Source organism: Brachycentrus maculatus, unplaced genomic scaffold, assembly GCF_059751285.1.
Source record: "Brachycentrus maculatus isolate JH-2025_06_01 unplaced genomic scaffold, ASM5975128v1 h1tg000142l, whole genome shotgun sequence".
Lineage (NCBI taxonomy): Eukaryota > Metazoa > Arthropoda > Insecta > Trichoptera > Brachycentridae > Brachycentrus > Brachycentrus maculatus.
In genome coordinates, this window is record NW_028280895.1 from 1,793,676 (window position 1) to 1,817,204 (window position 23,529).

At 32.2% G+C, this 23,529-nt stretch overlaps 3 protein-coding genes across 13 annotated transcripts in view; 1 reads left to right on the forward strand and 2 right to left on the reverse strand.

The window, feature by feature from the left end:
• Tsr1 (Tsr1 ribosome assembly factor) overlaps nt 1–23,529 on the reverse strand; it is a 231,511-nt gene that overhangs the window by 148,513 nt on the left and 59,469 nt on the right. The gene's annotated exons all lie outside the window — the stretch shown is intronic.
• On the forward strand, nt 2,775–12,383 carry LOC148309011 (dual specificity protein phosphatase 18). The gene is made up of 4 exons (XM_088260813.1): nt 2,775–3,110; nt 6,926–7,160; nt 10,503–10,639; nt 11,115–12,383. The coding sequence occupies exons 1-4, from the start codon at nt 3,004–3,006 to the stop codon at nt 11,302–11,304; spliced, it is 669 nt and encodes a 222-aa protein (XP_088116939.1). The 5' UTR covers nt 2,775–3,003; the 3' UTR covers nt 11,305–12,383.
• Nucleotides 15,701–23,529, reverse strand: part of Ogdh (oxoglutarate dehydrogenase Nc73EF) — a 35,787-nt gene continuing 27,958 nt past the window's right edge. For 5 of the 11 annotated variants that reach the window (XM_088260783.1, XM_088260776.1, XM_088260780.1 and 2 more), the window contains 5 exons: nt 22,601–22,788; nt 22,282–22,375; nt 21,299–21,491; nt 20,025–20,327; nt 15,703–16,911 (listed from right to left, as the gene is read on the reverse strand). In XM_088260783.1, coding sequence (XP_088116909.1) covers nt 16,812–16,911; nt 20,025–20,327; nt 21,299–21,491; nt 22,282–22,375; nt 22,601–22,788 — 878 coding nt within the window. In that variant the 3' untranslated portion in view covers nt 15,703–16,811. Of the gene's footprint in view, nt 16,912–19,595; nt 19,729–20,024; nt 20,328–21,298; nt 21,492–22,281; nt 22,376–22,600; nt 22,789–23,529 lie in introns of those variants that run through there. The other 6 variants (XM_088260782.1, XM_088260773.1, XM_088260778.1 and 3 more) reach the window with 2 other exon arrangements.

Genomic DNA, 23,529 nt, shown 5'->3' on the forward strand with positions numbered 1-23,529 from the left:
CGTAATTTCTCATATTAATTTATTACCCAACAAATCAACATCGTGACAAAAATCTGTTACAATCTAACAATTTTCGCGGTATACAAACTGACAGTGGCTAATTATGCTACGGTCCACCCCAATTATATAAATTTTCTCGCATATTTTAAATTTCCACAGCAGATAGGATATTTATATCGTGTTTTTTAAACCTTTTCCTGTTCACAAACATACATATTATGTAAAGCATACATGACGGTACTCGAAAGAATTTGATTTGAGTTAGAAATGTGTAATGAAATTAGCCGCTCCGACTAGCACTGAAGATAGAAATGAAGGAGATTTTACAAAATATTTTAAGTAAGATAAAAAAAATACAACTCCCACTTTAAAATAACTGTGCTTACATACATTTTTTAAAGAAAGTTTCGAGGTAACCGTTCAATGTACATTTCATTTATTACACTCGGATAATCTTTGTTTACATAAAGAAAAGAATTTTTAAATTTCAAATGAGAATGAATTGGTTTTGAGATAGAATAACATATTTATAATAATAATTACTCGACAAAAAATAAATGTCGTCTCTTTAACAAGTAAACAATGGTACAGTCTGTGCTACACGGCAGGTCGGTGTTATTAGACATGGTCGGCTCGTGTAAAACACAAAGTATCCCAAAATATTTTCAAAAGGTGACTTTAGATCAACGTGACTGGCACGGAAACGACTCATCCTAGCCAATTATTATTATTTACGCCTTAAAATAACACTTATTTTCTTTGCGGGATGTCAAAATATACTCACGTCATGTGACCAAAAGCCAATGGCCACGTTTACCATTTTAATTTAATTAAAAACAAAAAATAATATATATATATATATATATATATATATATATATATATATATATATATATATATATATATATATATATATATATATATATATATATATATATATATATATATATATATATAATATATATATATATATATATATATATATATATATATATATATATATATATATATATATATATATATATATATATATATATATATATATATATATATATATATATATATATATATATATATATATATATATATATGTATACAATGAGCTCCCGTTTACGCAGTAGAGAAGTACCCACCACCCGATACCACGTAGAAAAGTATTCTATAATAAAAATTAAATATGGTGGACATATTTCCTTGTATAAAATCAATTCAAGATACCAAAAAATATATTCATTATTGTTAATTGTATCTTAACTATAGTTTTAAAAAAAAACTTTAAAAACATCAAATGTAACAAAAACTATTCACCTCTTCTTCTTACACATACCTCTCTACGCATAGTATTAAGTAGTAAGTAGGTACATGGGAGGGATATAGTAAATTCCAAATTATATTTTTAAATCGCATAAAATACGTTTGAAAAAGGAATACAGTGATTTTTTAGTTATTGTTAATGTTGATAATTATATGAAATATTCACGGAATTAAATTATTATTTTTTAAATGAAATCTTCTTTGTCCAAACGGCCAGACTATGGAATGAGTTACCTCTCCTTGTAAAAAATGCACATTCTCCAATAACTTTTAAGAAACGCCCGAGACATTACTTTTATCATTAGAATCCTAACTGTCCATCAAACCTCCTCCCTTGGTTTTTTTCTCTACCTCCTTCCCTAAACTCCCTTTTTCCTTTGCCTTCCTTATTATCATCAATTTGTAATTTGTTTTTTTAAATGTTCAAGTACTTTGATTTCAAACAGCTATATATGGTATCAAACGTTTAGATTAATATCACTAGTCTGTTTTTGGTTAGTTGGGAGATATTGGTTTTTAGAAATAAGTCCGAGATGTACTTATCTCTTTACTGTACATAAAGTTTAAATAAAAATATTTGATGAATGAATAAATAAATTTGATGAATTTTCAGAGAAAAAATACGGCGCGTAAAATAAAATTGTCAACCATTTAATTTTTCATTGAAAATAAATTACCTAGCTTATTACTCAGTGAGTTATAAAATTATTATTTTAGAAAAACATTTCAAATATGATTTATAAAAATAGTTTTACATTATTGTTATTGTATTACTAGGTATTTCGCAATGTAAGGCGTTCGCCATTTTACTTTGTAGGTACTGTCATATAAAAGTCATAGAAGAAATTTTAAAAATAGAAACACTGTTGTTCAAGTACCTACGTATATTAAAGTACTTGCCTATTATTAGGAGTACTATTGGGCATAATGGAATAAATTTGAATTTTTACAAAGTCCGGTTTTATTGTATTAATATAATTTGGGAAAGAATAAATATATAAATGTTTGAGCAAAAACATGCTTTTTGGAAAAGGAAAACTTATGCAATGTCATCTTTTTAATGTAATAGCAAAATAATAAACATTAGTTTAGTGCTTATCAACAGATGCTGTCACTTTTTCAATGTTTTCAATTGCCTTGTTGTTTCATTTATTTAAAATATTATTATCGTTTCTACCAGAAATGTGTGTTTTCAATATTTTCATTCATTTTACTAGACTTAGCCACAGCAACGCGTGGCCAGGTACAGCTAATTATTGAAATAAATATTATCATTTGCGGCGCGTGCGATGAAATACAGCGCGCGCATGAATGTACGTTATTGCCAAACAAAGAATACACGCCGAATGAATGTGCTTTCTGCTGGGAAATTGGAATTCCTGATTCCCCCCTCCACTCTCACTACACGGGAACAACAATCCGGTGACGCGGGAACATGGCTGACAGGGTGGAGCGGGAACAAACGCGTTCGAGCTCTCGCGCCGTGCGGTACTAGACAACACGAACCCTCCTGAAAGCTCGCTGAAAGTTTCCCGGTATTTACATACATATCATCGTGCCACTGACGTTTAGTGCGTAAAGAACTTTTGCGAAAAATAGTTCGATACATACGAGAATTTAGCATTATCATAAATCTCTCTCGTTTCTTTCCAAATCAAAGGATAGGGTTTACCGATTTATTGAATAATCATGAAAGTGATAAGCGAGGACGCGCGGGATGTTGACATCTCGCGAGAGGATGAAAATAAGAGCAGGACAGATGTTCAAGACATATTGGCTGAAAACGAAGAACTGAGGTAAGCTTGTCAATTATGCGCCATCAATTATGTTGACTCACTTCATTTATCAGGCCAAAATACTTGAACCGATTCCAAATAATTATGAATCCAAAAGGTAAACACAGAAATAAAAACATATACTTATTACAATAATAATTCATATTACGTGTGTATTTAAAAACATACCGAAAATTTTAATTTTTACAATATTTTCGAGTATGTCCAAACCTTTTGCATTTTGTTTCACTTATTGAGTTATTCATGTCAACATTACTATTGATATCAATCATGGGTAGAATGGTGAATATTATGCAGTGAGTAAATGGTTACTTATACCAACCAATGACTAGGATGAAGCCTATTATAGACTTCCATATTTGTAATAAAAATAAAATAATCACAATAAAAATCTAAAGTATTTTTTCAATTGTTTAATGAAACAAAAAAAAACAATTTAACTATTTTTCCTCCCCCAATTGCATATAGAAAACCATATCGAATTGATGCATTGTAAACTTGATCATTAATTAATCTCATGAAGGCAAGACGATCAGTCCCGCGTTTCAAGTACCAGCTGAAGAAAATGAGTATTGGAGTGAAAAAAACATAAAGACCTCATACACGAAAGACAAACCATCTACAATGAAATCTCTTCACTACTATCGTCTACTCGTTACATTAGATCATTGTCATTTTAACTTCAAACTTTATTTCAGCGACGACACGTGTCATCGCTGAAATTAATGCGTTTCATGCGCAAATATAATTCAGATAACTTAATATTTAAATTAATTAAAGTAAATTTAACAAACATAGGGCTGGCTCAAACAATACAACGATACAATAACGTAGTTTGTATTATTAAATTTAATATTATTATTTTGTTTTATGGCTAAGTTTATTTAATTTAATTTTAAAACATATAAAATCATATGTATAAAATATTCCCAATGAGTAATTTCCATTTCTCATTATAAATAATAAATTTATCTTTTATTCGTTAAAACGAGAGTAGTATCTCTATAATTACCATGATTAATTGTTTTACTTATATATTTAAAATAAATCTTTTACCAAAATATTGTTTCATTAAATCGTATTGTCTTATTAATTTCCGATATATAAAATTACAGACAAAAATAGATTATGATTAGCATATAATAAAAAATCAAAATATTAAAATTCTTACATTCAAAAATGATTATAAATTTATGATGAGATGAAGTATGATGAATATCAGAAAATTTAAATAATTTAAAAAAATCCTTTATTATTGTAAGTGTAAGTGTAGTATAGGATAAAAATGTAAACGTCAGTAATTATTGGTAGATTTTTTAATGCCCGAAATGCTTGTCTTGTAATTGCCGAAATACAAGCCTCTAAAATAATAATTCTAGCTTGTCTACAGGTTGGATAGGGAATTAGATACGAATAATACATTACAAACACCCAGACCAATAGAAAATAAATATTCGTTGAAGTCATTTTGGAATTGGCGGGAATCGAACCTGTGAGTTGACCGTCTATCCAACTACGCACAGCTCAGTTTTTTCAAATTATATAATAGAAAGTTAAATTACCTTGATAATAATTTATTAAAATTATGCGATTCGCCTATAAAATAAAAAAAATATATATTATCTACGACAATTAGAATTTTGATATATATAACTAAAATACATTTACGTGAGAAATCGGTTAGTTTTCCCGAATGAATGAAGGTACATTAGGACGGTTTAGCGGTTGCACATCGATATTTCTAAGAATGACCGAATTTCAGTTTCAGCGTTTGTATTGCTTTTAACTATTGGCTAACCGAATGTTTGGAGAGTGAAGTTGCCCGACCGGATGCATCGAGAGATCGCAACATCACCCAGGAATGTGCTGCACCACTAATTCTATTACTGGGTATATGCACAACGGGCGCGGCAAATATATATCAATTATTTAATTACACTCGCACAGTGCAAAGTTACATTGTTAAAATTACATATTGCAGGTACACGAATATCGAATCGCGTGCCAAAACACCCAAGGTGAAATAATGCAATAAATTACGTATTGCGGTCCCGCGTAATTAACTCCACCTTTATTTTTATACGACACAATGACTAAGCCGTTCATTTATTTACGCAATATTTACTTTATTTGTACCTCTTAAACGATCGGTCTCAGAATTCCTCTTCTTCTATAACAACTACTGGCCTGATGAGGTTTTAAACAAATATTCAAATAATATACGGGCATATTGAGTTCAATACAAATGCAAAGCTAAGATAAGCATTGTCGATAAAATCAAGAAAGGTGTGTTGAGATGGTTTGGGCATGTGGAACGAACGAGTGAGGAAAGAACGGTAAAACAAATTCACGAGGGAATGTAGTTAGAAAAAGAAGCAGAGAATGATTGAGAAAAACTCGACATAATCAGATGTGTCAAATACTTGAAAGGGGTCAGTTCAGGAGTCGAAATAATTGGCGGGTATGTATGAGGAGATGCATAAATGTGGAAGAGGAGAAAAATATTGAAGACAGAGTGGTGTGGCTTTCTATTCTCTCTACCTACCCCTGCGGGGAACTTTTTTTTTTTTTTTAGCAAATGTACATGTAAATACAAATAAAAAATGTTCTGAAACAGAAAATTCTGGAAATTAAAAAATAACTGCATTTGGTGTTTAGTCATTCATATGTGTTTAAAAAAAAAAAGCAAAGTTAAGGGTTGGGACAGAATTATTTACTTATCTAATTTATAAAGTGTTTACTAAATATAATGTGCATTTTATTGTCAAATTCGTGGCGTTTATTTGTTGTATTTTTGAACTCGAATAATATTTTTCAATCCACTCTCTTTACCATATTTACTGTTGGCCGGCAATAATAGCTAGTATAATTTAAATACATAGAAAAAAATATTTATTTAAAAACATCTTATTTACGTCCTCATTATTATGAATTGCTAAGTAATGCCATAAACCAACGTGGGATATTGAAGACTCTATGGGGGCGATCAATGTTTTAGGGTCAGAAATTTTAAATAAAAACAACCCCTTTTGAAATATTAGAGGAAAACAAAAGTATTCACGTTTTTGAAAAGGGGTAAAAAGGTAATTCGTCCGCTTTAAAAAATCGGACTCCATAGCGTAGTGGTGTCTGGCTTCCACGCTGCGGGTCCTTGGCTCGATTTTAAGAAGGCTCAAAATTAATACCTTTTTTTTCACTCTATTGAATTTAATATTACGTGAGGCGTAGAATTGATCAAGTAAATAACGATTAACATAACACTGTGTGGATGCAAGTGCCCTTTGCACTATTTAGTGCGGATAAGGGTTAGAAAAAGATATGTGCATGAAAAGTGTACGATTGATCACTTGCCTTTAAATAATTAACGATATTTAGTATATTTTTAAAAAAATATTAAACAATACCTTTTCTTCAAAATGCAAAAACAACACTTTCTGCCCTGTAGCGGGTAAATATTACGTTAAAAATATACCGCTTTAGCTGGGATATTGTACATTTTCTGGGCATTCCGAAAACATGGGCAAACTGAAAATTGACGATTTTTTATTTACGACGTTCTTGAAAAGAATGAGCGATATGTCGTTAAAAGTAAATACCTGGAAAAGGGGCAGGAGAGGAAGGAAAAGGGGAAAAGGGAAAGATAAAAGCTCAAGTCTGAGACAAATCGTGTCAAAATTGGGACACACCACGATATAAATATCGACTTACTAAGTACGCGATCGCGGTGCTAACAATGTCGAGTAGAACATTCCCATATTCATCGTTGACCAATTTTGATGAATGATGAGTAACATCTGTCATATTTGTGTGTGCAGGGCCGTGTCGGGGCTGAGCGTGGTGGTGCGCGGGCTGGCGCTGGGCGGCGCGGGCGCGGTGAGCAGCGCGGCGCTGCGCGCGCTCGCCGTGTCGTGCGTGGTGAGCGCGGCGCCCGAGCTGCCCGACACGCCGCTGCCGGCGCGCGACACGCCCTTCCTGCGCGTGCCCGTGCGCGACACGGTGGACGGGGACCTGGCCGCGCACTTCGACCCCGTCTCGGACCTCATCGAGCAGGTAACTTGCACCCTTCGGTGGCGCGCTAACTAAACCTTCATTCTGGTAGGCACTTATAGGATAGGTGCTGCGGCGTAGTCGGGTAGACGCTCGACTGCGAAACTGGATCGCGGGTTCGATTCCCGCAGGTGCAAAATGAATTCAAGAAATATTTATTCTCAATTCGTCTGGGTCCTTGTGATGTAATTTTACATTTACCTTCCCCATTCTCACAATCCCTGCCTTACCTGCAGACAAGCCTCTAAAACAGAGGCTTTACGGGTTGTTCCTTTACTTTAAGAAAATATATATGTATATATTACATAAGCATATATGTATATATATATGTGTATATATATATATAAATATATATATATATATATATATATATATATATATATATATATATATATATATATATATATATATATATATATATATATACATATATTTATACACATATATATATATATATATATATATATATATATATATATATATATATATATATATATATATATATATATATATATATATATATATATATATATATATATATATATATATATATATGTGTGTGTGTGTGTGTGGAGATCCTAACCAAAACGTTACATTTCCATTATACAATAAATGATTTCAGGAATTCTAGCTTGTAAAATTGTTACGTTTTGGTACGATTTAATGATTTCATATTGGTTTAACACAGGATTGGTCGCGTTATGTCGCAACTTTCATTGCGATTTCGATAGATTACAGTAAATAGAACAGATTTGCATTTAAAGGATTTTTTGTGCAACATTGGAAATGCAACTTTTGGTGAGGACATGTTACCTGGATTTAACGAAAATGTTAATAGCGATAAATCAATCCGTAATATGCGGGTTACATATATACGAGTACGAACGTAGCTTTTCAAACCTAAAAATATTAGAAAACCGTTTCGAAGTAAATTTTGCCATTAATACTCTGTCGAATCGATGAATGAATTGAAAATCGATTCGCTTAGTAGTCTCTTCACTATTTGCGTTCGACGTAACGTAGGTATATATTGTCTGAGAAACTAACAGGGCGGGGGTTTGCACACGACATCCCAGCGGCCCGAGCAGCTACATGTGTATATGCTCATAGCGGGTATCGGGGTCGGCAAGTATTCAGCAAGCCGCTTTAAATTTGACCCAGGAAGTGGGCACATGAACAACTCGTCAATCCTCTGCGGATTTAAAAAGAACGGCGAAATTCTTATGTAAGAGTCGCCCGTCGCTCATTAAAAGAAAAGTGAACGGAAAACTGCGCAGTTGTTATCCGTGCGCTCTATTTGCGTGGAGAGCGGGCGAGGCGCGCCGCGACGCGCCGCGACGCTCCGGCAGGCTGCCTCGCGGAATGTCTGTGAGCGAATCCTGAAATGAATGAACCCGCGCCCCCTCAAACACCTCAATATTTCTGTTTACCCGAATACTTCTCGCTATGACTTAAGCCCGCGCGCGAATTATTCAGCTTTTCCTAATGAAAGTTATATTTAGGACAAAAGTGCCTACGCGTACACACGTCGTCGGCGGTCGCCGGTCGGCACCGTGACGTATGTAGGTGTGTCACGCGAGCACGCTGTATTGTGAGGCAACCTACATTACTTTACCCAGGAAGTACCACACTCTGGAGCACATTCCTATTTTCAAACGAGAATAAAGTTAACCAGATATTTCCGCCATTTCCTTATATAAACATGCTCATGAATCAGCGTCTCCAAATAACAAAGGTTCGCGTCGTTCCTAAAACATTTTCACTACCTTTTACAATTTTTGTAATTATCTTTAATTTACACATAAAAAATAATGATCGGTATATATATATAATATACTACATTATGTATTTTATAAACTTTTTTGTTGTTGATAGGTACGTTTTCTTAATATTTTTAAGTAATTTGAAGTGACAAAGAAGGTAGATAGTAAATAAAGACTCCTCCTTTTTTCTGAAACAAAACTTTTAATAAAGCTAAAACATCGACAACAACAAAATCTGATTTTTATCCGATCTATCGATATATCGATCTGCGTCATCTTTTACGCTACGACTGAATAATGTATAGTATATTATCGTTGGATTGCTTATTCATGGCGACTATTTTGGGATCAGACAAAAATACAATTTGGGAATGAAATAAGAAATATCTTCATGAACTATTAGGCGATATTTGTGAATTTGTTAAGAAACCCGCGCCATAAAATTGTGCTCCTATATACAGGCAAACTTGTTAGCATATCCTACTCGATCACAATCACATTTTATTACTCGTGTATGCAAAAGAAAATCATATTTTTATTTTATTTTAAATTAAATGTAATTTTTAAGCTATTATTTTACCTTATAAATATGGAGCTTTATTCCAAATCAATGAATACTTTGAAAGATATTAGAATGTAGAAATATAATAAAGAATAATAAATATGAAAATAAAATAATAAAATAGAAAATGATGCTGAATGCATCGAAACGCGAGTTACAATAGATTTGAGGAAACAGTGGTATTTACCGAGTAAAACTTAAAATAAAAATATACAGATATTATCACAAAGTGACTCATTCAATGAAAATATTATTTTCACAAAAATGTTTTACGAAAATTATATTGTAGAAAAAACCAAATTCAAGATTATCTTTTCGTGCTCATAAATTTAAAAAAAATTAAATACCTTCTTATTTGGAAAATATTAAAATTTGCTCAAAGATATAATGAAACATAGCAGATCTGTATTCCGTCATAAAAATTATAAATTTCTCACATATGTATATCATCGTTATAATATCATGTTTAAAAAAAAAATATTTCGTTATAAATTTACGTAAATGTATTAGCATTTTTTTGTACGGGACATAAGTGATTTTGTTATACATATTAACGGGATTTCGTTATATAAATGCATTTTTGTATAAAAAATTGGTTTTAGGGAATAAATTTCGTATTTTTTTTTCGATAAACTTAATTTTTCGCTATATCGCGATTCGTTATATCGCGATTCTACTGTAATAAGATTAGATTAACTTTTTTTGCAATTTCTGTATCTTGATAGTTTAATTGAGAACATGTCCAAATATTAATTCGCAAATACTGAATTCAATCCCCGTGAGTTGTTATCAAGAGAGAAGAAGAAATTTTATTAAGATGGGAATGCAGAAGTCATAATATATTCAGAAATAAAAACGTTATATTGACTGCCAGTGTCAGCAACCGATGAGCGGTGGCATTTCAATTGGCCTCGCCTCGTCGGCCACCAGAGGCCGACACTTTGTACCTCATGTGTCGAGTAAACTGTGTTGTAGTTACTTTGTGTCAGAGAGCTAACGCGCTCGTTGTGTTCCCCACAGGTCCGCCTGTCGGGAGGCTGCACGCTGGTGCACTGCGTGGCGGGCGTGAGCCGCTCCGCCGCGCTCTGCCTGGCCTACCTCATGCGCCACCAGGGACTCAGCCTGCGCGACGCCTTCTACCATCTCAGAGCCAAGAGGTAATGTGTACATTATCAGTCTTGCCTTCCAACTGATTCATTTATTTATTTAAATTATTATACACTAACCCCGAAACTGTAAAACAGACGAGAAAGTAAACCAGTAGAAAATAATATAAGATAGATTGAAATTTATAGAAAATATTGTATAACAAAAATCACATGAAATAATTTTAAAAATGAGTTCACAAAATTCAACTTTGCAGCAAGAAATTTAGTATACTTTATGCGAAAACTCAGAAATGTATAATAAAATAACAACTTTATAGCCTTTTTTCCTTATTTATTTCATTTGAGCAGTGACCGGGATCGGTCGATATGAAAGCTGTATGGTTGTTGTTTTTAATTATGTAAAATAAAGTTTCACCTAGAAATCTCATGAATCTCGGTACACAACACACACACACACACTAACGCGCGTGTGTGTTGTTTGTTTATGTAATTTGTATTAATTCCTCGTTTATCTTTATTTCAGACCGCAAATCCGACCAAACACGGGATTCTTCAGGCAGCTGATTAAGTATGAAGAGCAATTATTTGGGAAAACATCAGTGAAAATAGTATTCAACGAAGCGGCCGCAAGAGATATTCCCGACGTGTATGAGGTAGACTACGAGGCCATGTTGTCCTACAGACAAAGATATTGTATAACGAGTAGATATTAACCATAAATATTAAGCTACAGCTTACAGAAGTGCGTGATGCAGAAAAAATTCACACTTCATTTGATGCTGAGGATTTTCGGTGAAATAATCAAATTTTAAGACCATCCCCTATTGTTCGGAAAATGAGAATCGAGAAATTTCGCTCTGTGGAATCTGTGGCAATTTTCTTGCAGAAATGTTTAACTCCACTGGTTTTCTTAGGCTTCATTTATATAACATAATTTTATGAATCTCAGATATTTATAAAATCAAATTTGAACTGAATTCACTGATGTCCAATTGCAATTTTCTATTGAAAGCATTTGGATGATTTTGAATATTATAATATTCTGCAATTAATTCTGATTGTATCTTTACTATCCGTGAATTTAAAGAGCTCTTGGTCATTTGCAGTTCACATTTAAAAAAGTCATTCAATAGAATGTCAATTTATTTTGTTGTTATGTTGTTGTAACATTTCTCAATTTCACAAATTAAAATAGATTTTTGATTCAACTGAAAAACCAATTAAAGGCCATTTTTGTTCGATATCCACCAAGTCGTGGATTGGTTTACAATCACGCTATTCTGTAATAACTATCTTCCTTAAACGTATTTCCAATAGAATTGTATTATATTAATGCAATCATTGTGAATCATAATTATTATTATTTTAAAATATAAACCTACTTAAGTTATTGTAAGAAAAAAGACTTTGATAGTGATATACAGCGCTTTTTTATTTTGTAGAAAAAAATTAAATTGAACTGATATTTCAAAATTTCTATTGACTGTTTATTGATGTATGAAAAATTAAATTTTATTACATATTACGCATTTTTTTCATTTATAAAAATAAACATAAATAAGTACCTTAAAAAGGTTAATTTACCAAAAATAAAACATGAAAAAGTATTGCGTTCCATCACAAAAAAGCGCTGGTGATATGATATTATATTTATAGATTAAAAATGTTAAATATTTATGTATTAAAAAATGATGAGTTTGTTGAGGGACCAAAGAGAATATTATATTGTATTTTGATATAAGGTTTGTTTTATCTGTATGTTTATTCAAATACAATAAAAGTATAAACAAAATTACAAAATTGTTTTATCTATTCCAAAACTTTATAAAAACAAAAAAGTTACGACTAACCAACTTGTTTTTATTTACACAAATATCCATATGTAATTCTAAAGACGCCGTACAATTTATGAAGACTATTTGAATAAATGAGTGAAATAAACTGTCATTACCCACGGGTTACTGTTTTTTTTTAATTTTCAAAAATTTTCTGAATCTAAAAAAAAACAAAGAGGAAAATTTGTAATCAAATTTATTATTAGTTTTTGGGATTCTCCAGCATCTGGGAGTCCTAAAATTTATATTGGCCGATGAGAGGTGTGGACAATTCACGTTCCGCTATTATCAGATTCGCAGAATCTTCCAGGGCATATTTTTTTAGAATGTATGGACATTTTCATTAATTGATTCGGCGGTAACTATGTGGTAAAATCTATTAATTTTTAATGTAAGTTTCACTTAGTAAATACAACTATTTCTGAATATTAAACTGAAATAGTGGTATTTACTAAGTATAACTTAAATAAAAAATATATGGACATTTTTTATATTATCGGAAGATACCGTTGTCAATAATGGTATCAAGACGAATGCTTAAAAAATATTGCTAACGTTTTAACTGATGTAGATACTAGAATGCGATTTTTTCCGCCAATTACAAAATGAATTTAATCGGTGTGGGTGTTTTTGGTCTATTTTTCACATCTACCTTCCCTATCCTTACAATCCTACATGCAGACAAACCTCTAAAAATATAAATTCCTTTAAAAAACACGTATGTAGAAGTGTGATTTTTTCCTCACCTCTCAATAAGTAAAATAGACCAGTAATACTGAAATAACCTAAATACCTTAATATTGTGTGCCAAAAGTCTAAATACATTTTTTAAAGACTTTTTAATGAATATGATGGATTTCGACCAAGTATTATATTCACGATAAAAGCTTTTTAGTGTTTTGCCTAGTAAAACAAATATAATACGCATTAGTTGTGTTTTTCTCAACATTCTTTCAGACGTATGTAATTTATCCATATTACAAATTAACTTAAAATACAAACAGCAAGGTCTGACAATTTTACTCGAGATTTAAAAGAATACTTTCGTTCTCAAAATTTTACCACATATTTCAAAAAACATTTGAAACTTAAAATACTCGCTTATAATCCGAGTTAATAATTTTAGACTTTTAAGTAAATATTGGTTTTAAAAGAGTGAAAACCCTTTTTCAAATATATTTTTCCTAATTGGTCTATTAGAGCATTAGTCTCTTTATCCTATGAACTACTTAAACTAGCAATTGGTCCAGAAAGCAGTCGATTCAGTCAAAATTGATTGACTTAACAATTCATAAAATATATTTTTAGTATAAGTATTTGAAATTACAGTCAAATCTTTTTTTATTTTTCATGGTAATGTAAAAAACTGTGTAAATGAAAAAAAGTATGATTTAATGGAATTTAATCATTCAATTTTCAATCGTATTTGCCAGTAAAAAATATATACATAAGTACACATATCGCTCACTCCTTTCAAGAACGTCATAAATAAAAAAAACTTGATTTTACAGGAGAGCGATTTTAAAGTTTAAAAATATAATACAAAGTATATTTTAAAAAATAATTAAACAATACCCTTTCTTCAAAATGCATAAACAACACTTTCTGGCCTGTAGCGGGTAAATATCAAGTTTAAAATATGCGTCTTTTGCCGGGATATAGTACATTTACTGGGCATTCCGAAAACATGCACAACTGAAAATTGACGATTTTTGATTTATGACGTTCTTGAAAGGAGTGAGCGATATGTATTCAAATTGTATTTAAATCGAATATGGAATATTGAGCTCTTTGTCAGGTCTAGACGCTTTTGTTTTTCAAGTATTATCTCAAGTTTCCAGATTTTTCTCTGTCGCGGCATTTAACTTGAACTAAATACGCAAAAGTCCGATAAATTTAAGTTCAGATAGAAAAAAACTAATTACATACATGACTACCAAATTATTTAAAAAAATTCAGAAATTCATAACAGCCACACAAAATGGCGGCAATTTTTTTGTTACTGTCAAAATGTAATGACACCTATTCAAAAAAGTTTGCAGACATATTTATGTACGCAAAAAATCTCGAACAAAATGTGCAAAGTTAATTTTAAAAGTAAAAATTGTAAAATAACTAAGAAAACCGATCCATAAACTGACTTATAAAATTTTGACAGTAAAAACGTAATAAATAATTAATCCCTATGTGCAAGTAAAATGTCCAAACGGCGTATTTATTTCATGAATGTACGAAAATTTAATGCAAATTAACTCTTAATAAACCCGAATGGTAAAATGTGTCAATAGATTCGAAATGTCGATACCAAAGACCGCTTATCCTTCTTCCGATGCCTTACCTTTGCTTCTCTTCCGAATGTTGGGGATGTTATTTACTGTTTGAAGAATTACTACACAAGTGTCATTCGAAATTCAACCTAATAATCATAAAGGTATTTGCTTATTTATTCTATATTCATATGCATCTCAAATTTGTTTCCCACACTTACTTACACATAGATGCACACAGGTAACGGATGGATGTCATGTTTTGTATTTTGCCAAAATAATATATGCGTAAACTAAGGATGTTTTTTTACGGTAAAGAGTGAAATGGGATTTTTTGTTGTAAAAAAGGTAAAAAGGTGAAAAGCGAAAACATGAAGAACAAAAGAATGAGGTTTTACCGTACATACTTATTTTTTTAAAATTGCTAATAAGCATGTTGTAGACACATCCTAACATAGAAAAAGTAAGTTTTTACGAGAAGGAAATATGGAAGTTTGGAAAAATACTTGTTTTTAAACAGGGTTTATAACCCATAATCAAACGGCTTAAACAAGCCTTTGACCACTTACTGGTCGAATTTTGGCGAGAAAATTTGTCGGTGCAGGAAATCTTCACCAAACAACTCGAAACAAGACTACTCGAACACTGCCCGGGTTAGTCAATAAAAACAAATACAGAAATATATTTGGCTCGGGCAAATCAATACCTCCAAATTGGAATAGGATTTGCCCGAACAGCACTCGGACTCATCAATGCAACACAAACTCCTTGCCCGAGTCACGTGAGGGATAAACTGGCAACTGGTTAATATGCTTGACATTCTGTCCATGTTAAATATCATAATTAGAACGATTTGTTGTTCAATTAAAATTATAAATTCATAATTTTTTAAAACTAAATGAACAATTATTCCTTCCAAACCCAAAAATCGATAGAACACAGCACACACTATAAAGTGTAACAGACAAGCGACATTCAAAATAATTATTCTTAAAATAAAAGACAAATGACATTTGAAATTGATTTATTTATTTAGCAGTGTTTGGTTAATCTGAATTACAGAAACGGTAGGATAACAATTTGCGCACTTCCTCTAAACTTGACACTTTCTGTTTTATAAAATGTAATTGTAACATAACACAAATATCACAGTCGTACTGTCAGAGGATGAGAGGCCAATGAGATGCTTTCTGGAAGTTACTTTATACAATTCGATTAGAATATTTGAAAGTTTTTTATGATTATTATAATCGGTTCGTAAGTAGTCAAAACCCCGGCGGTGAACATATACACGGAACAAACCAGTAAAATAATTTTACAACTAAGCGTATTTATTCATTTATCAACAACACAATAACATCAAAACTTTATACACAAATAAATTCCTTTCCATTCTATTTACATAGATATATAATACATCCAAAATGCAAATAAAATCAAATATTACTAACTACAATAATACGTCTGTATACTTGAAATGATGTTATATGTTTTCTGCAATAAGTTATACTAAGTTATCTGCATCCCGTAAATGACGCACTTTAGCGCTAGAATTAAATAACTACGTTGGTGACAAGTCGAGTTAACCTTCAATTTGGGTGCACACTTTCTTTACTAAGTACATTCCTACATACGTATTGCTTTGCGAGTGCCAAAACACAATGATCGTACAACTAAAGGACAATAAATACTGGATCAACTATAACTGATAGGATCAGAAATTTTAAATAAAACAATTATTTTCACGCACGGGTAATACAACACAACGTGCGGGTGGTGAATTAACATTCATTAAAAACTAAATGAAATAAATAAAATGCGATTTATATGGTTGGCGTTTTGGTTTATGGCAAAATTTCTAATTTCAAGAAACTAAAAACGTTTTACCTCGTTCAAGTATCGATAAATATTATTCTTAAATTATTTTTGCATTACTGATTGCGTTAAAGGTATTTACTTAGTCGATGAATATTAAAACCGAACTCTTTTACAACCGAATACGCACAAGCGATTACTCGAATGTGGTGCGATGAATGTTTGCGTAATCCGAGGCTGCGGTACAGTGCTGTAAGGATGAAGGATGATGCGATAATAGATTAACTAAAGTAACAAAGTTGTTTAGATGGAAGTGGAGTCGTCCAGCAAGTTCTGTAACTCCTTGAGATGAGCCGCTTTGGAACCGGTGGCCGGGGAAGCGGCGGAGGCTCTGCCGATATAACTGAAAAACAGAAACATTCATTACACCAATAATGTATCGTACTTGTATACACATAATACTACATACATAGAAATACAAACACTATTTTGTAAGATGAATGTTACGTAGTAAACTTTGGCATATATGTTAATATGAATAAATCAGAATCAGAATTCATACAGGGGATTAAAATGCTTTCAATGAAGTAGTACTTTGGTACTTCAATAATTAAATCTTAACACATTGTTTGCGGGAAACACTTAAAAGCGTTCTATTTGCTTCCCTTTGGTACAGAGCGAGACTCCAAAATACATTGTACAGATTAAATTTTGGTTTACGGTTACTTATGATTAGATTACTCGTGATTAGTATATTAATTAGAGTAAGGGTTGATGAAAAAACTGCCCGCAAACAATGTGTTAAAAAGTACTGACTCAGTAGTATAGTTTTGTTTGTAAGAACTCACCAAATGAAGAGTTAATTGCAGAATTGAGATTATATTTTATAAACCACAAATCGTTGCCCTACTATGGTATTCAGGCATTTCCCTTTGACAAAAATATCTATGTAATTAAATGGTTCAATAAGGAAATAAAATACATACATATAACCCTACAGATTATGAGAAACAAAGATTTGAACATAGATTTTACAGGCGCCGTGGCGTAGTTGGGTACACGTTTGACTGCGAAACTGGCGTCGCGGGTTCGATTCCCGCCAATTGCAAAATAAATTCAAGAAAGATTTATTTCCAATTGATCTGGATGTTTGTGATGTATTTTTCACATTTACCTTCCCTATCCTTACTATCCTACCTGCAGACAACCCTCTAAAAACAGAGGCTTTGCGGGTTATTCTTTTAAAAAAATATATTAAAAAATTAATAAGAATAGATTTAAAAAAAATTATAATACTATTATTGACTTTTTTTGGTATTGAATTTTTTCCCATATGTTAAGAAAAAATGTATAGTATTAAGAAGGTAAAAATTTATCAAATGGAAGATGTCTGAATAGGCAATGAAATATATCTTTATTCGTTATTGTTAATAGTTCTTCCAATAACTTATTGGTATGTTTGTTATTGAAAAATTATTATGTTAACAAATAAGTAAATACAATGTAAATATACAGGTGAACACATACATATATATTTGTATATACACAATATGTACTGAGAAAAAGCTGGTAAATTGGATAAAAAATAATCGAGAATAGGAATTGGTAAACAAAAGCTGTCATTGACATTATTAAGATTTTGTAAAAATGTAGCATAACTTGAAACACCGTAAAAAAAATTATTTCGACTAAAGCATTAATTTTTCAAAAATAGTTTTGTGAATGTAGCACTCATTATGTACATATACATTTATATAAACACATACAAATAAAACAAACACGATTGTATTCTTTAGCATGGAATCTCCCAGTGAAAAATACATATAATTCAACTTGTGAAATATTAAATAAATAATGGATTTATAAAAAGTTGTTTAAGTAGATACTGAATATAGAACGCATACATTTATATTGCTCATCTATATTTTAAATATCACTCTTATATGTATTAGTAAATTCGGTACATATAACACATTTCAATTGTGATCATATGTGTATATTTCGCACATATAAGTACATAAATATTGGAATATAAATAAACAGCTATTTGTTGACCAATGTTATCAGGTGAGGGACGGTAGAGCAACAGAAAATAAGCGCACACAATGGGGCCGTATTGCCTATACTGATAGAACCGACTCATTACTTGAGATAGAATGAATGAATAGAATGAGATAGAATTAAAATTTTATTTAGTAAATATCACAATTTATAAAAAATCTGTGACACTACTTTCTATGCGTTCCACATCATTTTTAAACATCGAATGGTGTTTGAAAATGATGCGGAATGCATCGAAACACGTGTCACACTAGATTTTGAGAAATAGTGGTATTTACTAAGTAAAACTTAAATTAAAAATGGATAGATTTTAGCACACAGTAACTGCCGAATCAATCAATGAACTTTACACATTCTAATAATTCAAAATCCATTTGCATCAATATAACATAATTTTTTTTTTATCCATTCTAGACATTTCATGATCTATTTATGTTTTCATCATTATCATTATATATACATAGGTACATGAATTTTTTTTTTTACAAAAAACAATATTGACAGCAGCACATCTTTAGAATATTTTTAAAAAAGAGAGAAAAACACATTAATTGATTCGACAGTCACTGTGAAGTAATATCTTTACATTTTAAATTTAACTTTCACTTAGTAAATATAAATATTTATGAAAATCTATTTTGACACGTGTTTCGGTACATTAAAAATCATTGTCACGGATATTGATTGCATCAAAATATACGGCACAAAAGATTTTAATATTAAATGCAAAAAAACACAAAAAAGAAATAGTTTTTAATTTAAATTTTCATTCATTGTATTTTTTTTTTTAATTTAGCAATGAATTGCATATGCTTTAAATGTGTACATTAGTTTGTACATATTTACATATATTGGAAATGAGTGAATTTTTTAAATTTTAAATTCAATTATTGGTTTTTTTAATTTTGAATTAAGGAACTATTACTGTATAACAGTTTGCATGAAGTAAAATATAGATGCGTAGAAATAAGACCCCACCGTGAGTAACAAGTAACGTGCGTGCACAGAACGTAAGCGAGCCAACTACAGTTTTACCGTCCCTCACCTAATTTCTCTCGGCTTATCTAATTCCTTCTCGGCACTTTGGTCCGAAACTGGTTTAACGTCATCCTTTTTGAATAATGACGAAAACCAACTTTTCGAAGCGTTTTCCTCAACACTGAAATCCACAAAAGTGTCAAAAACATAAATAACCCGTTAAGTGCGTCGAATCTGAATTTAGAGATTTTAGAATTTAGAATTTAGAAATCCCTTTCTCGTCTGAAGTGTGTTGAGAGAGAACTTTTTCAAATAACATACACCAAAAAGTTTGGTGAGTGTAGATGATTGTGTACGGTGCGGCTATTGACTTCCACAAACAAGGTCAATTATAAAATTCCGGTTCTTTGGTACGTGGCACAGTTGCTGGTAGTTTCCCAGTAAAGATGCGAGGGACAGACCAAGAGGTTTCCTCACCTGATTTCCCGCTGCCCGTGAAGGCAGGTCTTGAACCTGGGCTGGATGTAGGACCAAGCTCCCTGGTTCTTGTGCTCCTCCTGCCCCCAGACCAGCTTGGCGTTGGGATACTTCTCCGACTGCATCTTCACCAGGTCGTACGGGAAGGGGCTGATCTGCTCCATCCTCACGATGGCGATCTGGTCGTTGAGCTTCTTCTCATTGCGCGCCTTGTGGAAGTCGTAGAACACCTTCCCGGTGCAGAAGATGACCTTCTTCACGTTGCTGGCATTTTCCGAGGCGGGACCGTCATCGGGAATTATTCTGTTTTTTTTAAAAAAAAAAGGGAATTATTTTTGTTTTTATTATTTACGAAAATACTTAAATTTCATACTATTTCTGTATGCCTAAGCGGCTTATTATCTTATTATTAAAAACAGGTATCACATTGTGGTACAGTGGGTTTGAACCCAGAAACTCTGACTCAAAAGTCTGCGACACTAACCACGGGAACACAACCCGACACTGTTGAAAATGTAATTTAAAAAATCTAAGATATTAATATATTGTATTGTCAAACAGAGATCTAGCGCAGATTGCTTAAAAGTATATTAACCCGATGGTTGCCAGAGACGAGATATCTCGGCAAATGGCGGAGTGCCCGTATGGCCAGAGACGAGATATCTCGTCAGTACTTTTGATGACGTATTACTCCGCAGTTTTAACTCATATTGACAATCTGTCAAAAACGGAACATACATTGCCATCAGTTGAAGTTGTCACAAAATATTTTATAAAGTTTTTAAATACTTTTAAGTGATTTATCGGTATCACTTTCAGCTGACAGTTGACAGATGTCATTAGGGCTACCACTCAAACCACTTGAAATATTGATTATTTTAATCGATTGTTTTGAACGCCAGGGGTTTTTATTTTGCTCAATTTTTTTGTGTTTTTCTTATTATTTTAAAATATTCCATTGATAAATAATAGTTGTGTGTTAATATTAAATTTAATAAAAACTTGCGTGTGCGACTTAGTGTCACAACCCTGAAAATTTGAAACTGGTTTAACTTCAAGAATAAAACTCTAACAATCAATGCGGGATATAATTTTATTTGGTAATTATTGGATATATTTTTATTTGGTAAGTAAATTATAATTCAATAAAAACAACAAAAAAAAAATCTTTAGACAACTTTTTTTTTTCAAAAAAATACTTGGCCTGTTGAGCACTGCGGCGTAATTTATTTGCGGCTATGAAAAGGTTAAGGCAGTAAGAGAAAAAAACCCACCTCAGGAAGTTGGTTCCCTCCTTCATGAGGTCGAAGGAGGAGCGCGCCTCGGGGTGGCGCAGCAGGGACTTGGGGGTCATGAGGATGAGGGGCTTGCGGAAGGGGAGCGCGATCTGGCGCCGCAGGATGTGGAAGTAGTTGGCCGGCGTGGTGCAGTTGGCCACGATCCAGTTGGCGTCGTGAAGTTGCCTCACTAGCAATAAAAACAAAAATCACAATTACGAATAGTTACACATCACGTTTTATTGCCAATACGCATGCGCACAAATATTCACATCACACGGTAAAAGCATCTTATAATTTAACACGTTGACTGCCAACTACGAGATAACTCTAGGATTGCGTTCTTTACTAGGACGCCAACTACGAGTTATCTCGTACTGTGTTTACTTGCCATATTCATGCAGCTACGATAAAATTCCTAGTATATCAGTGCTAATATGGATAGGCGGTTTCTGGGAAGAGAACAAAAATCAATGCTGGCTTATATGAACAGGAAATTGAAAATATAATTATGTACTATAATTTATTTATTTAATAATATAATGTGAATAAATGGAATTGGCTTTTTAGACCGGAATTCTGAAAATTGCTGTAGCAGTCAACGTGTTAAAAAAATATTTTAAACAAAATAAAATAAAAATATATATCGGCACACTCAAATTTTGGTCCATTCAATTTTGAAATAACGGCTTTTTACAGTAGTAACAAGAAACATATTGCTGTGTGCACAAACCTGCAAAATCCTCCCCTGATGAACGCAACCCGAAAGTTTGCAGCGTAAGTTAAGTTGTCATTAGACTAACATTTTTTAAACATTTTAAAGTAGGCATTGATCAAATCATAACATTCAATTGGAATAATATTTTATAGTCGAGGTAATTTGAATTATAACCGATTCATTTTCGGTTCATTGGAATGGGGGTTATGGAAACTTTACTCGCTTAGCTTATTGATTGGACTTATGATTATCGTTTAGTCACCTTCGAACTCTTCACTTTCCGGCGGATAGTAGTCGGGGTCATCGGCAGACATTTGTAGGAACCTTTCCAGGCGAGCTGATGAATGCTCGGGACCCTGAAATTAATAAAAAAAGTTAAAAACACAATATAATATGGTTAATACCGTTTTATTTATTTTTAGCGGGAAGGAAATAAAGAAAGTCTCTCATCGGCACTGAATGTCTGAGCTGATTCTTCACAAGTACAAACATACAAGAAACAAAACACAGAAGATTAATATAACGGACTTTCGGCTTTAACGGACAAATTTCCAAATGCAGATAAAAGAAGCGCGACTGACCATTCCCTCGAGTCCGTGGGGCTGGAGCATCACGAGCCCGGATTGGCGGACCCACTTGGCCTGGCCACTGGAGATAAACTGGTCGATGATGCACTGCGCCGTATTGTTGAAGTCACCAAACTGGGCCTCCCAGCAGACCAGGGCGTTGGGATTCGTCATGGAGTAGCCCAGCTCAAATCCGAGCACACCTGTTAATTATTTGCAATTTCAATACAAGGCTCCTCCACATATGTAGCTAACTAAGTACTTACAAAGTAGCGCAAAAATTAATCAGATTTTCCATTTTATAAACTACAAAATAACTTTGTCATATATCGCTCACTCTTTTCAAGAGCGTCATTAATCAAAAATTTACAATTTTCAGTTGTGCATGTTTTCGGAATGCCCAGAAAATGTACTAAATCCCAGCAAAAGCGGCATATTTTTAACTTAATATTTACCCGCTACAGGGCAGAAAGTGTTGTTTTTGCATTTTGAAGAAAAGGTATTGTTTAATTATTTTTTTAAATATACTAAATAATTTTCAAATGGAGAAAAAACCTTCAGGTTTTACCTAAAAAGATCTGTTGCACAGTAAAAAGTTTAATTAGTGGCTTGATATATATTTTTATTATATTGTGTTATATTTTTAAACTTTAAAAACGTTCTCCTGAAAAATTAAGTTTTTTAATTTATGACGATCTTGAAAGGAGTGAGCGATATGTAGCGATTTTATAACAAAGTTTATAATTCACATTTGAAAAGCATGTTATATTGTAACAATTTTGAAGATATTTTCCTGAGATTCAAAATAAAATTACAACATTAAATTTTAAAAAAATTATAGGAATACCTACATAATATCAATTTGAGATTTCGCCTAACAGCTTAAAATAAAATATTTAGTGCCCGATACGAATGAGAAATAATTCATTTTCGGAAGCGTGCAC